Below are 17,799 nucleotides of genomic sequence, written 5' to 3'. Positions count from 1 at the left end.
GGTAAATTTAGCGGGAAAAATTGGCGCGAAAAGTTTAGAATGTTTACAATGTAGGCATATCGAAAAGTTCTTTATGTAGAATTTTAATTTTAACCCTGGAATTGATATAAACATGCATCCTATAGTTTCATGTAATATATAACTAATTTAATTTAAAGAAAGTAAATTAGAAATATGGAAATTAATGAAACAATTTAACTTTTTTCAGCATGTTTGGATATAAGACCTTCTCTATCTTTCCCAAAATGTATATTGTCGGTATTATGGTGGGTATATAAATGTTGTGTTTAATTTCATAATAAGTGAGTAGGTATCGTAGAGTTTCTAAATATTTCTGAAAAAAGTGAATTTGGATTTATAAAATACATGAAGCAAATAAAGTTAAAGTAACTCAATTTAATAATAAAAAAGTAAATAGGCAGAATATTAGAATTTTTTGATCAGATTGTCTCACCGTGCTCTATAAATGAGAATTAATTGAGTCTATTATATAAGAATAGGTAAATTTATTATGAAGTTGCATTGAAAGTATGAAGTGCTAAAATAATAATAATGTACCTTGTTCGTTCATGGGTATTTCCATATACATAACTCTCACCCGATACTATATTACTTTTACATTTGTCGATAAGACACATCGGTGGCCTGTCGATATTACTGATAAAAACTTCTTAAGTATGTAATCTATATTTACATAGGTTATACAAATTTAATAATAACTTTGAATCTATTACAATTTTTCTCTGTAATCCAATTAATTTTCTAATTTATCAATATCAGTAAAATGATTATTCACAGAAAATTTAGTGATAGTTTGCGAGACTCAGTCCTGGCTTATCGTGTTTATTTTGGAATACAAATAGCCAAAGATTTTAGATTTTAGCAGGGGGAATAATCAGTTTCGATAGTCACTACAATTATATCAGTCTTCTTATCTTCGATATAAGCATTCCGTGACGCGTCTGCGTGCATAGAACAGGAACGAACACGCGGCAAGATTAGTTGTACGGAGAAGCATTTAGTGTTACTCTGTGTTCTTCCGAAATTGCTCGCTTCTTCTACTCGGAAGTCTGATCAGCGTGAGAAAGTCGGTGAGACTTGTGTCGTTCATTGTGAGAAAAGAACAGGAAGAGAAGAAACTTGGATTCAGGGAATTAATCACGAGAGCTCATCGATTTCCACAAGAAGGTAATTATCGCAGTCGCGATAATTTTTTACATGGTAAATGCTAATACTCTTGCTGATAATATTGTTTTTTCCATCATTCATCATTAAACGAGTTGCATGCACTTTGCGAATTAGATCCGCCTTATTAAGAGATCTTAGATAAGCGTAACACACTTCTCAAAATAGTAATGAAACACAGTCGCGTGATACAGTAGATCCTAGCAAATTAAATTCCTGTGATCTAATTCTATTATCATTAAACGCCTACTTTCATTGTTACTTTTTCTTTTCGGTTTCCATCAGATACAGCTATAATAATAATATTTACACGCTATGAGCTCGCAGCTCTGTGAAAATAAGATTCTTACACAGAAAAAGAAGCATCTTTTTGAAGCTGTTTTATATGTTAACATCAAAACTGAGATTGAAAGAAAATAGAAGAAATAAATAAAATGCAAAGTGACGAGTTTATATCGAGAAGATTTGTATTTTAATTATTCCAATGATTCACAAAAACGACACTTTATGCTTTATTTCTCATAGATTAACGAGTTAACTCAAAAGGATGGAACCTTTAGCGAGAAGTATGCTCCGCAAAACGAGTGGAATCTCTAGAGGAAAACTATTGAACCTGTTCAGTCAGGTAATAAAAGCAGTAAAAGCAAAGGTAGTCGAACGGCTTTTCGGAGACTATACGCACGAACTATGATCGTAGGGCGAAAAGAACTGTCGGACGATCACATCGCAGGATGTCTTCGAGCGTGAGTCCAAGTATGGCGCTCATAACTATCATCCTCTTCCGGTGGCATTATGCAAGGCTGAGGGTGTTTTCATGTGGGATGTCGAAGGGAAACGATACTTTGATTTCCTTAGCGCTTACTCCGCTGTCAATCAAGGACACTGTCATCCTAGAATTTACAAGGCTTTGATTGACCAGGCTAAGGTCCTGACGTTGACCTCGAGGGCCTTTTATTCCGATGTTTTGGGCGAGTTTGAGGAATACATCACAAACCTTTTCGGGTAAAATCATTTTCCGACCGCTCGGTATCTATGTTCGTTACTTGTTATCTATGTTCGTTATTCGTGTCTATTTCAATCTCTGTTAAACATATGCTGGTAATAACGTTGATATGTATAGAACGTAGTTTTTAATGTCGGTAATTCTGCAGTTTAGTGACTTTTCCCAATTTCATACTAAAACCTTTATTTTATTACTGAAACAAGAAATCAATCGGAGGAGTTCCAGAAATTAATATACCTACTTTTTGTTATTTGGTAACCAAAATGTTAATGTTTTTAATTTTTGGGTAATTATTATAGTATGCGGGAGAATACACTTAATCAATATACGTATTGAAATATGTTGTCAAAGTCAACATTTTGAATAATCTTTCCTTACACGTTTGTACATTTGTATAATCACCGCGCTGTTTGGCTTCAGTTTCCGAGATATTCGTAAAACACTTTATTGGGTGTGTGATTAATACTGGATGGTAGATGGTGTGCGTGAGTACATAGTTGCCTGCGTGGTTAATACTGAGTGATGTTAATACTTTTTACAATTTTGGTGGTCTAAATGAAGTTTAAATTGGGAAGATTGAGACAATTATATAATTCTATTATTGTAATTTCTGTCACAGCAGGGATATTTTTATATTTCATTTTCGTATTTGACACACCTCATATCTCCCTACACATCATCCAGTGTTAACCCAACATACCACACAGATTCCCAATTTTAAACAGTTCATTTTATTTCAAGATCATCAAATATAGCATTTCCTTGAGTTCTCCCTACTGATTTCTTCTCTTTCAGTGATGAAATAAAGTTCCTAAAAAAATACTGGAACCAAATAGTCAAAATTGGGAGAAGTCACTAAATTGTAGAGTTACCCTAATTTGTAGCGAAAATAATTTATGCACTCATGTATGTATTTGGAAAATTGTTTATTAGCTATGACAAGTGGCTACCCATGAACACTGGGGTGGAGGGTGGTGAGACCGCGTGCAAACTAGCGCGTAAATGGGGTTACACATGCAAGAATATACCGCAGTATCAGGCGAAAATCATCTTCGTAGAGGGCAATTTCTGGGGAAGAACCATGAGCGCTGTATCTTCGAGCACGGATCCGAGTAGCTACGGTGGCTTCGGGCCTTTCATGCCTGGCTTCGAGCTCATTCCTTACAATGATCTTGCAGCACTTGATAAGGCCCTGGCTGACCCTAATGTTTGCGCTTTCATGGTGGAGCCCATACAAGGCGAAGCTGGCGTAGTAGTGCCAAAGGTATTTTACAAGGGACATCATTTTAGTATTATCTTCCGATTTTGATGGAACTTGGTATGCGAGTAGTATTGATATTCATGTTTGTGGGGTGAAAACCATCCTCCAAAGTTGAGGTGGATATTACATTTTCGTAAATATCTCGAATTTCGTTTACGTCATCTTATTGCTTATAAAAAATCACGCATTTTGTATATATACTATTTTTTTCTACTTGTATTAGTATAACGAAAAATATATTTTTCATCCCAACTTGGGGGGGGGGGGGGGGGGGGGCTCATCCATTAAACATAAATTTCAAGAGCTAAAAAACACATGTCTAATATTTTTCACTACTTGTATATCAAATTTTATCAAAATCGGAAGACGACATGGAAGTGATGTTCCTTGTTAATATTAATTTAAAATATAGTAGAATTCAGGGTCGTAGAGTCAAAGTCGGAGTTCAGAGCTGAGAATTTTGACTGTCGATTCTATAGTCTCGATAGAATTTCTATAATTAAGTTTTAATTTTCTACACTCGTACGTGCACAGTTAATATTCCTTCATGTTTATTAGATAGAAACAATTAGATAAAAACACAGAGATTCTATTGCGTTTGCAAAATATTTCTTTGTAAAAATGCTCAATTTTCCAAATTTCTCAGGACGGTTACTTGAAAGGAGTTAGAGAGCTGTGTAGTAAGCACAACGTTCTCTGGATAGCGGATGAGGTGCAAACTGGCTTGGCTAGAACTGGAAAACGATTGGCGGTAGATTATGAGAACGTGAAACCAGATATCCTGATATTGGGAAAAGCTCTTTCGGGTGGTTTCTACCCAGTTTCCGGCATACTAGCTAATGATCCCGTGATGTTGGCCATAAAACCAGGCGAACATGGTTCCACTTACGGTGGCAACCCTCTGGGATGCAAGATTGCTTTAGAAGCTATTCGAGTTCTCGAAGAGGAAAAATTGGCAGAAAATGCGTACAAGCTAGGTAATATTTTGAGAGAAGAACTAAGAAAACTACCGGAGGACGTCGTCAGTTTGGTCAGAGGCAAGGGATTGCTCAACGCTATCGTTATTAACGAGAAATTCGATGCTATGAAAATCTGTCTGAAACTGAAGGATGCAGGTTTGCTCGCAAAACCAACGCATGGGCATATCATCAGATTGGCGCCGCCGTTAGTTATCACCGAGCCGCAAATACAAGAATGTGCAGATATCATCGTTAAAACTATTATTGATTATGTAAAATAATAGGATAAGGTTTTTTTCTACTTTTTAAATGATTAGGAGCAAAAAGTTACTTTTACTTCTGATCAACACAGGAAACTCTGCTCATGAGCTGATAGGATTTGTAATTTAAGAAGGTCTTTGCTATAGGGTGCGAATGATTTTGTAAATAAACTCATTTTGAATAAATTGATGTTTGCTTTACCAAATTCTATTATACATATGATTCAATAAACAATAGTTTTGTTGTGATATTATAGAGGGAGAAAAATTGGCCAATTGATTACAAAGTTGGTTATTAATAGCATAGTGTGATATGAATTCTATTCTACATTCTGCGATCGATGTTATCTAAGACGTCAGACATCCATCCGAACTGAACAATATCGCGTCTTTGCAAGGGCAAATGTTTGAACTTGCAACTAAGAATCAATTTGTCTTAGGATATCATTAGTACGTCTTTGCGAAAAATACGACATATTAAGTCAATTTATGATGAATTTTATGCTATCAAGTATTAACAATGAGACTGACAAGAAGATAGTAAATAAATGATAAGAGCTGAACGACTTATTTTATCGCATAATTCTTTTGATTATGAGTTCCATAATCCATCTTTTCATCAATATTAAAGATATTCATTATTATCAAAGTATGCATGTGTTAACACATTTTTTCGTATAACCATTATTAGAAATTTTTGATTGGACCTTTTGCAATTTTAAATTGATAAAATCTAATTAGTTACTAATGATTACGTATAAGTGATGTGTTAACGCCCGTGTTAAGAGTTGATTGAACAATGTACAGTTGGTCACAAAATATTCGGCTATCCTAATACAACAATAGACCTTCATGTATTTATTACTAATATTTTTCAAGTATCTATTAAAGATTTCTTAAATATACATTTCAAATTATTTTTCTCTTTATTGCTATATGTATAATTTTATATGTCTGGTTGTATATTTTTGTGACCACCTGCACCTGTTTTAATTTGCTAGTAATTCGTTGAAGATTAAAACTAAGTAAGTTGATACTCACTTTTTGCATTGTTTTCCAGTTGTATCGTGTTAGTTTGATACACTGTTTGCTGTTTTTCGTTTGCTTTAGAATGTTGGCGCCGCAATAACCACCGCACCCCTACCTTTTCATTATCAGATAGCACTTCTTCGGTTGCACACTGAAGAATTCATTCTAAATCTTCTTGAGCCTATCAACAGTATAAGAAAAAATATTTCGTGTAAACAAGCAATAAGCTCCCCTACCATTCTTTTCATGACAATATAAATGGAAAGATTCACAATGAATTCACAGTATATTATCTCGCATTAGTACAACTCTATCGTCCCTTGTTTTAACTAACACTTTTTTTTCTATCTCATCTACTATTATAAATTAATAATAATGCAGCCAGCTAGATTGAGAATAGTTAATCGAAAACAGGAACTCGGGTTCAAACGATTTCTAAGCACGCAGGAACTCATTGATCGTGACGACAAGTTCGGAGGTAAACATTTTAAGCCTCTTCCGGTGGTTCTTACCAGGGGCGAAGGTGTATTTTTGTGGGACAATGAGGGAAAGCGTTACCTAGACTTCCTGGCAGGTTTCTCTACTGTCAATCAAGGTCACTGTCACCCGCGTTTAGTGAAAGTGATGCAAGAGCAAGTTGGCAAGCTGACCCACACATCCAGAGCTTTTTATTCAGAGCCTCACGGTGAATTGGGCGAATACCTGACCAAGCTTTTAGGATGGGACAGATTTCTGCCCATGAACACTGGTATGAATGCAAAGAGGACTAGAATGATCAGAACAAAATAATTTCAACTGGATTTGTATAGAGGAAGAATGTTACGTTCACGACCATTGTTGCAGGAGTTGAAGGTGGAGATACTGCCATCAAGGTGGCTAGGCGTTGGGGATATCGAGTGAAGAAGATACCAAAAGAACAGGCGACAGTTGTCTTTGCAAAGGGAAATTTCTGGGGACGTTCTATTGCTGCATTATCAGCCTCGACGGATCCCAACTGTTACACGGATTTTGGGCCTTATGTGCCACGGTTCGACAAGGTGCCTTACAACGACCTTAAAGCGTTGGAACAGAAATTCAAAGAGGATCCGACGGTTTGTGCTTTCATGATGGAACCGATTCAGGGAGAAGCGGGGGTTAATATACCTAGCGTAAGTTTGCTTTTTGTTTAGTGTCGTATCAGTAGCTGTAAAGTAAAACAATCTATGGCATACTTTTAAACAGTCGAGTTAAGACTTTAATTTAGGTCTAGAATATAGAATTTATATTTTTAGAAATAAGAAAGAGTATTAACACATATAGCACAGAGACGTCTTAAAGACGTCCAAATTATGTCTATAAAACGTTCAAACAATAAATAGACATCTTTAAGACATCCATATAGTGTGTTTTTAAAACGTATTATGTACGTAAATTTTGCAAATCTTTAAGACGTGTGCTGTTGGATGTTTTCAAAACGTCCAAATTATGTCGTAAGACATTCAGGCATAAAATGGACATAAAATAGACGTTTTCAAGACATTGTGTGCTATTTGAGAAAAGAATTTATTGTTTAATTACAAATAAAGATTCAAAAAGACACAAGTCCATAAGACAATATTAAGGATGAACAAATTTAAACATCAATATCTCGATAACAAAACTATGTAATTTAAGTCCAGTTGTCTTATAAGCGTATTTAAATCGTAGAATGATTGCTAACAATTTTGAACTCTATTTTTATAGGATGGCTACTTAAAAGGAGTACGAGATTTGTGTACCAAGTACAATGTTCTGTGGATCGCTGATGAGGTGCAGACTGGCTTGGGCAGAACAGGAAAACGATTGGCGGTGAACTATGAAAATCAGAGGCCGGATATCCTCATTTTAGGGAAAGCTCTGTCTGGAGGATTTTACCCCGTTTCTGGGATCCTGGCTGACGATGAGGTAATTACTTAAATTAACTGCACTGTCAGTTACAGGAATTGTTATATTTTTCATAAATTACCTTTCTAACTCATGAAAACCGTCAGATAATGCTCTGTCTGGAGACTGGCTCACATGGTAGTACTTTTGGCGGAAGTCCACTTGGACACAAGGTTGCCTTAGAGGCGGTGAAAGTTTTGGAAGAGGAAAATCTTGCGGAAAATGCGAGGAAACTTGGAGAAATTGTACGGCAGGAGTTACAAAAGCTTCCAAAAGATATAGCAACAGAATTCCGAGGTCGCGGTTTGTTGGCTGGTCTAGTAATTAACAAAGGTACTTGTTTAAAATAATCAGAATAAAAATATGAAATGAAGTCCATGACGAATTTATTATTAGTAATTTAATTGCGTTTTTAGATTTAGCTGAAGGTTGGGATGTATGTTTGAAACTGAAGGAAGCAGGTCTGCTAAGCAGACCAGCTCATGGGCAGATATTGAGGATATCCCCGCCGCTTACGATCACGGAGGAACAACTTAGAGAAGGATTGAATATTATAACTACCGTTCTTAAGAATTACAAATGAAATTGTATCCTATTTTCTTTAACACATGTGTCTTCCAATCAAGTTTACTATTTAAGTATTGAAATATTGACGAGACTAAATATAGGTAAAACAATACAAAGCAACATGTCAAATAGTGTACAGAAAATGTATTTTTTGACACTAGATATAAAATACACATACCTACTACTTATAAGTGTGATTCATGTCTTTTTAAATGCCTCGTTAGACTAAATGCCTGGGAGAACAGCTGATTACACTTGTTACATTTGTATGCTTTAGCGCCAGTATGCAGAGATAAATGTCTCTTTAGGTGATTTGCTAATTTGAATCGTTTCCCGCATAATCGACATTGGTGTTGTCTGAGAGACGTGTGCGAGGCTTCGTGATTCTTCAAGTGACTCGACTGTGAAAAACATTTTCCGCATACTTTGCATTCGAAGGGTTTCACTTTGGTGTGAATTCGCAGGTGTTCTACCAAATTGCCCTTCTGAACGAAACATTTATTACAATACTCGCACTTATGTAACTTAGTTGCTTTGTGCGTTCGCACGTGAACCTTTAAATTATAGCTTTGACTGAATCTTTTGTCACATATCTCGCATTGCAGCAAACCTTTCCCTGTGTGAAGCCTCTCATGAACTCTAAGATTCTTTAAGAGGCGGAATCTTTTTTTACACGTAATACATTCAAAATTTTTATCCTCATTTCTCGCGTTGGAATCTTGATTATGACTTTTTAAATGTTCCTGGAGATATGACGGATAAGAGAATACTTTATCGCATATTTTGCATTGATGTACATTGGTTTTCGTATGCAAACGCAAATGCGCGTTTAATTTGCTCTTGGAAGAGTAAGCTTTCTCACATGTGTGGCACTTAAATGGTTGTTGGCCAGAATGCGATAACTGATGTGTTACTAACTTCGATTTCTGAGAAAATAATCTTAGGCATATTTCGCATTTGTACTTCTTAGAATGCACGTCTTCTGAATTTTCTTCTTCAATTTGTTGTTTGTAGTTGAGGTTCGGAAGACATAGACGATATCTATTAATATCTTCTCTGTTATCTGTACGCTCCAGACTCTTTGCAAATGAATTTGATACACGTTGGGGACTGTTACTTTGAACTTCTTCTAAATCTATGTTCTCAGAAAAGTTTAAATTTTGTATCTCGTTGTTATCAGTCGTCGTGGAACGCTGATAAGATAGATTCTGAATAGAGTTCTCTACAGAGTTGATGGATCTTTCATAGCTTAAATTCTGAGGTACTTGATTGGAATTATCACAGATATCTATATTTTCATTGTCACAAGATATTTCTATATTTTCTGTGCTGTGTGCCATGTTATGACTTATTAACTGAGTTCTATTAGTGAAAGTATGATTGCATAATGAACAGTGTAGAGCACAAGCAGCACGACTAGGATCTTCTCCATTCGTTGGAATCATTTGCATCATGTTTGATCGAATCAGAGGGGATAACTGTGTATTTTGAACATTATCACTAGTTAAATTTGAACTCAAGTGACTGAAATTGAAATTAAGATAAGGATTTTGAGATTCAACTATGTGCATATGTTGCATAGGTATGTTGTCCTGTATGAAAGGCAAATGCAGTCTGCTATGAGTGCATAGTTCTTGATAACTGGAAAATACAGCTCCGCATTCTATGCATTTAAGGGGTTTATGAGAATTCTGAATTGGTACAAAGCCTTGGTTCTGCTGATATAATTTACATCCAGGAACTGTTGAATACGATGTTAAACTAGACACCTATGAAATTAATCTATATTATAATATTTAACATATACAAACTTATTTCAAAGATATGTGCTACAAAGATTTGATTATACCTTTAAAGCAGCTTGCCTCAGTGCCCTATCTGCTGCACGACATTGTTCTCTATATAATAAGGCAGATTCTGCTCTGGTTACACAACGATCACACATTTTTTCTGGAAGACCATCACCTTGCCAAACCTAGTCAAATATACATTTGACAAGTATCAAATTAAATATTGAAATCACGTTAATAATGCAGTGAACTCGATGAAAGTATTTATTACTTCTAAGCACGAGAGAGATCTCAGCTTTGCAGCAAGAGAGGATCCTGCTGGTCCCACGAACAAACAAACCATTTTATCGCCATCCTCTCTTAAACATGTACGACATAATTTGCCGATATTTTCGCTGTCTATTTCTTTAGTAACAATAAACATTGTAAAGCTTTGACAATAAACTGCAACAATCAGACGTGGTTGTCACAACTTTTAGGTTAGAATTTTGTTTTGACATTTATAAACTGTCAACAGACGAGTTTGCTGATTGTATCAACTTTCATTGTTGAATTGCTTGTGATTACGATATCTAAATTGTTTAGATATCGTTTTATTGTTTTTTAACGCAGAGAGCACAAGCCACTTCGTGGGATTCTGCGTTACACTTTACGATTTAAGTGAATTTTTCAGGTCAGATCAAACCACTAAACAACTATGCCGAGTGAATCGTTATACGAAGTACTCGATACAGGTGTTAAAAATTTTAAGAGGCGATTCTACATGTAAAAATAGGACGAAAATTTACAATGATGAAATTGCGTTTACAGCTTCGTCTTAGAGTTACTAATCGATGTAGATCTAAAATTCGCGTGAAATATGTCTGACTTAGAACTTATTCTACTGTCGGTGTGGATTATTTATACGTTACATTGCGTCAGGCATAGCGAAGTCAGTAGAATAAGTTCCGAGTCGGACACATTGTACGCGTATTCGAAATTCTAAGTGTTTTTTCAATAAGTAATAATTTGGAAATGAAATAAAATGCAATTTCCTTTGATTCTCATTTTCGTCTTATTTTAGATGTAGATTTACCCCTTAAAATTTCCGATACCTGTCGTCAAACATTTTACATAAAAGTGGCACAGAATTATGTTAATGCAGCTGCAGGTTGGCAGCTCACAACCTAGTCCACATATCTGTGGTTGCAAGGCAGAACGACCTAAATAACATATTTTTGTTTTTAAGATACTGGCATTTAAAGTTTTCAACTTCAATATTACTATCTTATAGTCCTGTGTTTTCTTGATTCCTTATTTCAAAATTTCCTTATTTTATGAAATCATTTTTTTAATGCCCTTTTGTCTTTCTAAATAAATTCTATATTTTAGATGTCAATTAAATTCTCAACTCGAATCTTTGAAAATATGACATAGGTAATTTTGCCTTACAACCGCAAATATTATGGCAGTGTTCTCTGACAGATTTTAATTGGAAACGATTGACGAGCAACTCTAATGCAAATGGCAATTACTGTTAACTCTAAACAGTTTTTTATATAAATATACTTAATACTGCACTGATACTATTGTAATTGGTCTGTGGACTATGTGTACGGTTTATTATTGTTTTAATAAAATTAATCAATTGAAATTATTTTCTCTATATCTATACATATATGTATATTTTGTATATAGTTTGATTCCTTAGACACTTTGTACTAATGACAGTGGTAGTTTGTCGAGTGTTAGGCGGATTTGATATACATAACTAAGAAAATTCAATTGCAATTTTATTAGAATTTTTAATTTTCTTCTACTTGTAGCCGAGTATTCTACAGATATTTACGGCATGTGTAGGCGTTCATCATAAACATATAGAAGGAACAATAAAACTGATTTTTCATGAAATCGGTATTTTAAACAATATCATGTAAACCCTATGAGAGATCTTATCTGGTTGCTCATTAGTCCTACATTCATTATAATAATAATAAAGTAAATAAAGAATTGGTATGAAATGTACACTATATAATAAGCGATATCAAAAATATATAGTAGTCTTTGTTATAACACCGAATACAAAATGCATTACATAATAAAGATTTACTCGTGTCAAACAAAAAGTTCGTAGTATGCATTGTAGAAAGAAATATAGCTCATAGGGAATGCTGATCTTGATTGAAAGTAGCTTTCAGTTATTAATGAATTGATTAATTCTCCGCTAGCCATATATCAGATGTACAATCGCCTCCCGGATAGCTGAAATAAAAATTGTAAATATTAATTAACAAAAGAAACTTGTGATACCTAGCATCAAAAAATAAAAAGAACACCTACCGCATTTCGTGTGCAAGTAAAATATCATCTTTATCTGCACCAAAATCTACTAAAAATTGATCATCGAGTTTTAAGCCGCCATTTTCTGTGTCTACATCTAATTTTGCCATAATCGACCCGTTCCTATATAATTGCATGCATATGGGTTAATTTCTTGATTACCATGAAATTGTATTAAGATAAACAATAGGTTGACAAATTATGAAATTGAGAAAAAATACAGAATGAAAATACGAATTGTATTTACTTGACATGCTCAGGGTAGAATTGTTGGTCCCACGGTTTGAAAATGGAATTAGTCACGTATAAACGTTTTCCATCAAGACTTAATTGAAGCATCTGGGGTGAACCGTAAAGTCGACGACCTTTTATGTAAACAGGACTCGGTTGTTCGGTCAGCTCCTCATCTTGTAGCACACGAACCTTAGAGTCATTTAAAATTGAACCACCGAGGAAAATCTGACCAGTCAATTTTGGATGCTTCCTATCAGAAATATCATATTGTCTAATGTCTCCGTGAAGCCAGTTGGAGAAATAGAGATACTTGTCGTCAAGACTGATCAAAATATCAGTTATCGTTCCTAAGGAAAAATAGATGGTCAAAGCTGTTAGCAATTCGATTGTCATTCATATGTATCTGCACCTGACATTTGCGGCAAAAGCCAACCCTCGACTTGTTTAGGAGGAACTTGGATAACTTTTTCGACATGCCATTCTAAACTCTTTGGAGGCTTGTAAAATCTGTAAATAGTTGAAGTGACCGCACAACCAACGAATCCCTCACTCGCTTTTGGGTCATGAAGGAACCTTACTTCGAGCGGTGCAATTCCATCATCGCCCAAGTTTACCACTTGTTTCAACTTCTTTTCGCTCCACGAGTAGAAATTCAAACTTCTGCCATAAACATCTATAACAGAGAACTAACTGAAAAAGCTAATTTAAAAACTAAAGATATGTTATTTAGGAAGTAGAAGAGAACAGAAATTGGTAATCATACTTATCATAAGATTATAGGTCACGAATCTAGTGATAATAGGCAGTAACATATCGCAGATGTATTTCAAACTTAAAGAAATATATTTTTTCGGAAAAGCAAAAAAATATTTGCGAACTTAGAAACAATTATATGTATACTAAACTAGTAAAATTGGCGACAAAAATAGAATTATCTAACGAAAATTATGTTGGTCACATAATTCATTTGAAGCATTTATGAAAGTGCTTAAAAAATTCCTTATGAAAGTATTTTTATTAACTAAAAATATTTTAATTTTCAATTTAATAGTGCTACATCTTGCTATACAGGGTGTTCCAGAACTGGTGGTACAAGCAAAAAAGGGGTGATTCCACGTGAAAAAATAAAACGAAAATGTGGAATAAAATTTTTTGATATTACGCTTCGTTTTCGAGAAAACTGACTTTAAATTTTGACCGAGCACAAGTGTACCGAATTAAATAGAGTTTCTGATATTTGAGGGTAAACGGGGAAAAGCAAATACTTTTAGCGTACCGTAGAGACAGTCAGTGGTCAGACTGAGAGTGCTTCCTTACCCCGTGTACCCTTCAAGCACTCAAACTTATACTTCCGTACCCGATCATAATTCAAACTCAATTTTTTCGAAAACGAAGCACAATATTAAAAAAGTTTATTCTGTATTTTCGATTTCTTTTTTCATGTCGCATCGCTAGCTTTCCGCATGTACCACCAGTTTTGGGACACCCTATACATGAATATAAAAGGGGGGATACAGTAATTGACACTCTTACTCTATGCGATGTATGTACCAACCGGGATTAGAACTGCTTGAAGCGTCATAGCCTTTTTGAAAGGCTTTTGGCAAACCCCATTCACTAGAAACGAGAGTATCATGATATGGCTGGTACCAGAAATCATAACCGAATTTTGCCTTTTTCTCGCCTACTGTCCACGTGCCCTTCACCTCCAACGATTCAGCATCGATGCAAAGGAACTCGCCCTGGGCATCGCCGTTCGGTTTACCCAAAGTAGAAATCATAATTTCTCCACTAGGCGCGCAATGGCTAGTATGCAAAGTGGTGACTCCATGACTGTGTATCTCTTCTGGCTCCAGTACCTTAAGAACGAGATAAAGTAAATTAAGAAGTCATTGTAAGCCAGTACACTGACTAACTAGAGTACTTATCCATATTTTTGTGTTCGTTCCTATTTCTGTGTTTTGGCATTAAAATCACTTATAAAAAAAGCAAATACTATTAAAAGTATAATGTTTTTTTTTATCTTACATGTTAGTAAGTAACATAAATAAAAAAAATATTCCTCAGTTTTACAAAAATAAGTAAGTACCCTTATGTATTGTAGCGTTACAGTCTTGCTATTTTAATAGTACTTATCTGAACCTTTTTTATAGACGGTGCTCGTGCGTTCGTCGTATCGATAAAGTAAACGCGGTCGGACATGAAGCACGGAAGAACCAAAATGTTCCGTTTTCGTGGCTGGCCATGACAGCTACTACAAATGTTCCAACCAGAATGATGTAGCTCATCGCCAACGTGAAGCATTCGCAGTTTATGAATAATCTGTTACGTGATAAACGCATAACGTGTATAATGAAAAATTGAGTTATTTTCACGAGTCAATAAGATATACCTTGCAGTAATCGGGACTTTCAGGGTCCACGTCTACAGTGCACAAAACGTCTGGTTTATTCGGGTCCGTGTGAATACCGACAACATACATGAGTTTTTCTCGAGGACCCTCTAGCATCGCTGCTTTCGGCGATTTGTAGCCAGGGCCACTGCAACAATCTAAAACGTTCAACGATTAATATGTAATAATCATAATCAATGAATTAACATCCCAGATAGCGCACGATGTCTTGAAGACGTCCATTTTACATCCATTTTATGCCTGAGCGTCCTACCCAAATCCCAGATAGCACACGACGTCTTGAAGACGTCTATTTTATGTTCATTTTATGCCTGAACGTCTTACGACATAATTTAGACGTCTTAAAAACATCCATGAGCGTACATTTTAAAGATTTGCAAAATTTACGTCTATAAAACGTCTTAAAGACAGACTACATGGACGTCCTAAAGACTTACGCTTTTGAACGTCTTAACAACGTCTAATTTTTGTCTGAACGTCTTATATACGTAATTTAGACGTCCTTAAAACGTCTTACAAATGTTTCTTAAGACGTCCTAAAGACATACTGATTTGTAACATCGGACGTCTCACAGTCGTCTTTTGGACATTTTTAGGACTTTACTGGATGTTTTTAAAACGTTTTTAAGTTATCCCAAATAGCACATAGACATCTTAAAAATGTTTTAAAAGCATCCAGTAAAGTCCTAAAAATGTCTAAAAGACGACTTTGAGACGTCTGATGTTACAAATCAGTATGACTTTAGGATGTCTTAAAAAACATTTATAAGGCGTTTTAAGGACGTCCAAATTACGTATATAAGACGTTCAGTCAAAAATTAGACGTTTTTAAGACGTCCAAAAGCGTAAGTCTTTAGGACGTCCATGTAGTGTGTCTTTAAGACGTTTTATAGACGTAAACTTTGCAAGTCTTTTAGATGTACGCTCATGGATGTTTTTAAGACGTCTAAATTATGTCGTAAGACGTTCAGGTATAAAATGAACATAAAATAGACGTCTTCAAGACGTCGTGTGCTATCTGGGATACCATACGAATGTCTTAGAAACGTCTGAAATTTACGTTCATAAGATATCTTAAAAGCATGTTACATGTTACATGCTGACATGGACGTCTTAAAGGTGTTTTAAATTTACATTTTTGAGACGTCTAAAAAATGTAATTGATTAAAGACGTCTGAAATTATTGTCTTTTAGACATCTAGGAGACGTATCATACGTCTTTTATTTATTACAAGTCCTGATCTTCTACTCGATACATATATTGCCCTCGCATCCAATGTGTTAAGATATCTTTAAAATGTTTGTATGACGTACTGAAGATGTCTTAAAGACATCCTATTTTGTAACATAAGGCGTTCAGAAGGGTGTATAGGACATTTGTAAAACATTACCGATATTTGTGTGACGTTCTGAATGTTTAGAACAAATGTTTTTAAATCACCTTAAGACATCTGTATAAAGTTTTGAAGATTTCTTAAAGATGTCACGTTTTGTAAGAATAGATGTTCACATAATCTGTCTGCGACGTTCACAGGATATTACCGACGTCGTTGGGACGCCTTAAATGTTTACACGGATGTCTTTATGACATTATTAAGATGTATTTGTGCTATCTGGGATACGTAGAATTAAATCGGTGAATTGAAGGCCAGTACAAGTGTAAAACCACATTTTAAGATATTTAGAATCAGAATTTATGAGTTCACTTGTTTTCTGTGTGACTTAATACACTGTGATTCTGGGATCCAGACATAGTTCTTCAACTCATCGATTTAATTGAGAAATTCAATTAGCTTACCTTTGTTCTTCGACATTTTCACGAGCAACTCTGCACGATAGACGAATGACGAGTCAAATAGCGGTTACACCGAGTACAGAAATTGAGGTAAAGATGTGAAAGTGTAAAGCGTAAAAGATAAGAGGGAAACGGAGAGGAACATGGGAAGGGGGAAGAGGGAAAAGATAAAACAAAAAAGAAGAATCGAAGATAGTGAACTCCCGAACGGCTAACGGCGATAACGATACATTTATAAAACGAACTATTTATCATTAAATACTATATATTTCGAGCGTTAACAGTTAACTAACGTTTCTCGTGCGAACGTGACTGTTAAGAGATGCGTCATTACGCGTCAAGACTTCACTGTGTATCAAGAGTGCTGATAATCAATGGGGAATTGGGGATGGACTGGCGAAAGTGAGAACAGTATGTACGTATTACGATATGCTGGAACAAAAATAGAAGAGTGGGGATATCGTAAGCAATCCAGTCAAATGGTAGGCGATACCCCCACTCTGCTACTTTTGTCCCAACATATTAAAATACATGCTAAGCGAGAGACTCTCGCCAATAACTCTACACTCTAAACGCAGAAGATGCTGATTTTTTTTATACTTAGGAATATTCATTGGAGAATGTGGTGGCACTGTTCAATCAATCAAGCTGCGGTAGCAGTGTCTGATATGAATACTGCTGCGACGTTTGGTACAGTAGTATTTGATATGAATAAATCCGAGATGTTTGTAGGAAATAGTTCGCGAATCTTTCAAGCTTTATAAAAGTTAAATTTTAAGAGATACAACAAAATGTATTAGGACTTTTTTGCTCTATTTTTGCACTTCAATGCATCTGTGAAATTGTAGTCTTGTGATTGTTAATTTAGCATATTCCTAGATACTTATGCTAACTCTAAGGCATTTATTTGCAGAAATTGTAGTTATTCCGATCATGCAAAGTATTACAATCGAATAAAGCCAAATACCTACATTAGTTTAGTGTGAATTCTAGAAAATTTGCGAAATGAGCATCATTTTAGGAGTCATAGATAAATTGAAAAATTAAACCTAAAATGTACTTGGCAGGTCTTTTCGCAAAAA

The 17,799-nt window shown here is 35.1% G+C and overlaps 4 protein-coding genes across 9 annotated transcripts; 2 read left to right on the top strand and 2 right to left on the bottom strand.

Moving 5' to 3' along the window:
* Positions 1–14: 14 nt before the first annotated feature.
* On the bottom strand, positions 15–10,852 carry LOC143183863 (uncharacterized). Of its 6 annotated transcripts, none has more exons than XR_013002674.1 (5): positions 10,228–10,852; positions 10,016–10,141; positions 8,345–9,935; positions 5,710–5,878; positions 15–95 (listed from the first exon to the last, which is right to left on the bottom strand). XR_013002674.1 is itself a non-coding variant. In XM_076385628.1 (4 exons), the coding sequence occupies exons 1-3, from the start codon at positions 10,378–10,380 to the stop codon at positions 8,352–8,354; spliced, it is 1,863 nt and encodes a 620-aa protein (XP_076241743.1). In that variant the 5' UTR covers positions 10,381–10,852; the 3' UTR covers positions 5,591–5,878; positions 8,345–8,351. The 6 variants fall into 6 exon arrangements, 2 of the variants coding, with proteins under 2 accessions (XP_076241743.1, XP_076241742.1); XR_013002675.1 differs by lacking the exon at positions 15–95 and adding an exon at positions 1,970–2,075; XR_013002673.1 differs by lacking the exon at positions 15–95 and adding an exon at positions 3,234–3,432.
* On the top strand, positions 1,904–5,028 carry LOC143183866 (ornithine aminotransferase, mitochondrial). Its single transcript, XM_076385636.1, has 3 exons — positions 1,904–2,187; positions 3,122–3,452; positions 4,096–5,028. Exons 1-3 carry the CDS (start codon positions 2,000–2,002, stop codon positions 4,687–4,689), a joined length of 1,113 nt encoding a protein of 370 aa, XP_076241751.1. The 5' UTR covers positions 1,904–1,999; the 3' UTR covers positions 4,690–5,028.
* Positions 6,073–8,191, top strand: LOC143183290 (ornithine aminotransferase, mitochondrial). Its single transcript, XM_076384815.1, has 5 exons — positions 6,073–6,445; positions 6,541–6,845; positions 7,420–7,620; positions 7,707–7,932; positions 8,022–8,191. The coding sequence occupies exons 1-5, from the start codon at positions 6,073–6,075 to the stop codon at positions 8,180–8,182; spliced, it is 1,266 nt and encodes a 421-aa protein (XP_076240930.1). The 3' UTR covers positions 8,183–8,191.
* A 702-nt stretch (positions 10,853–11,554) lies between the features above and the next one.
* On the bottom strand, positions 11,555–17,120 carry LOC143183033 (methanethiol oxidase). The gene is made up of 8 exons (XM_076384407.1): positions 16,721–17,120; positions 14,902–15,059; positions 14,652–14,831; positions 14,065–14,368; positions 12,919–13,182; positions 12,523–12,856; positions 12,276–12,398; positions 11,555–12,197 (listed from the first exon to the last, which is right to left on the bottom strand). The coding sequence occupies exons 1-8, from the start codon at positions 16,734–16,736 to the stop codon at positions 12,149–12,151; spliced, it is 1,428 nt and encodes a 475-aa protein (XP_076240522.1). The 5' UTR covers positions 16,737–17,120; the 3' UTR covers positions 11,555–12,148.
* Positions 17,121–17,799: the final 679 nt, after the last annotated feature.

The sequence above is a fragment of the Calliopsis andreniformis genome, chromosome 9 (genome assembly GCF_051401765.1).
Source record: "Calliopsis andreniformis isolate RMS-2024a chromosome 9, iyCalAndr_principal, whole genome shotgun sequence".
Lineage (NCBI taxonomy): Eukaryota > Metazoa > Arthropoda > Insecta > Hymenoptera > Andrenidae > Calliopsis > Calliopsis andreniformis.
The sequence above is the reverse complement of the archived record's forward strand: the minus strand, read 5'-3'. Positions and strand labels throughout refer to the sequence as shown.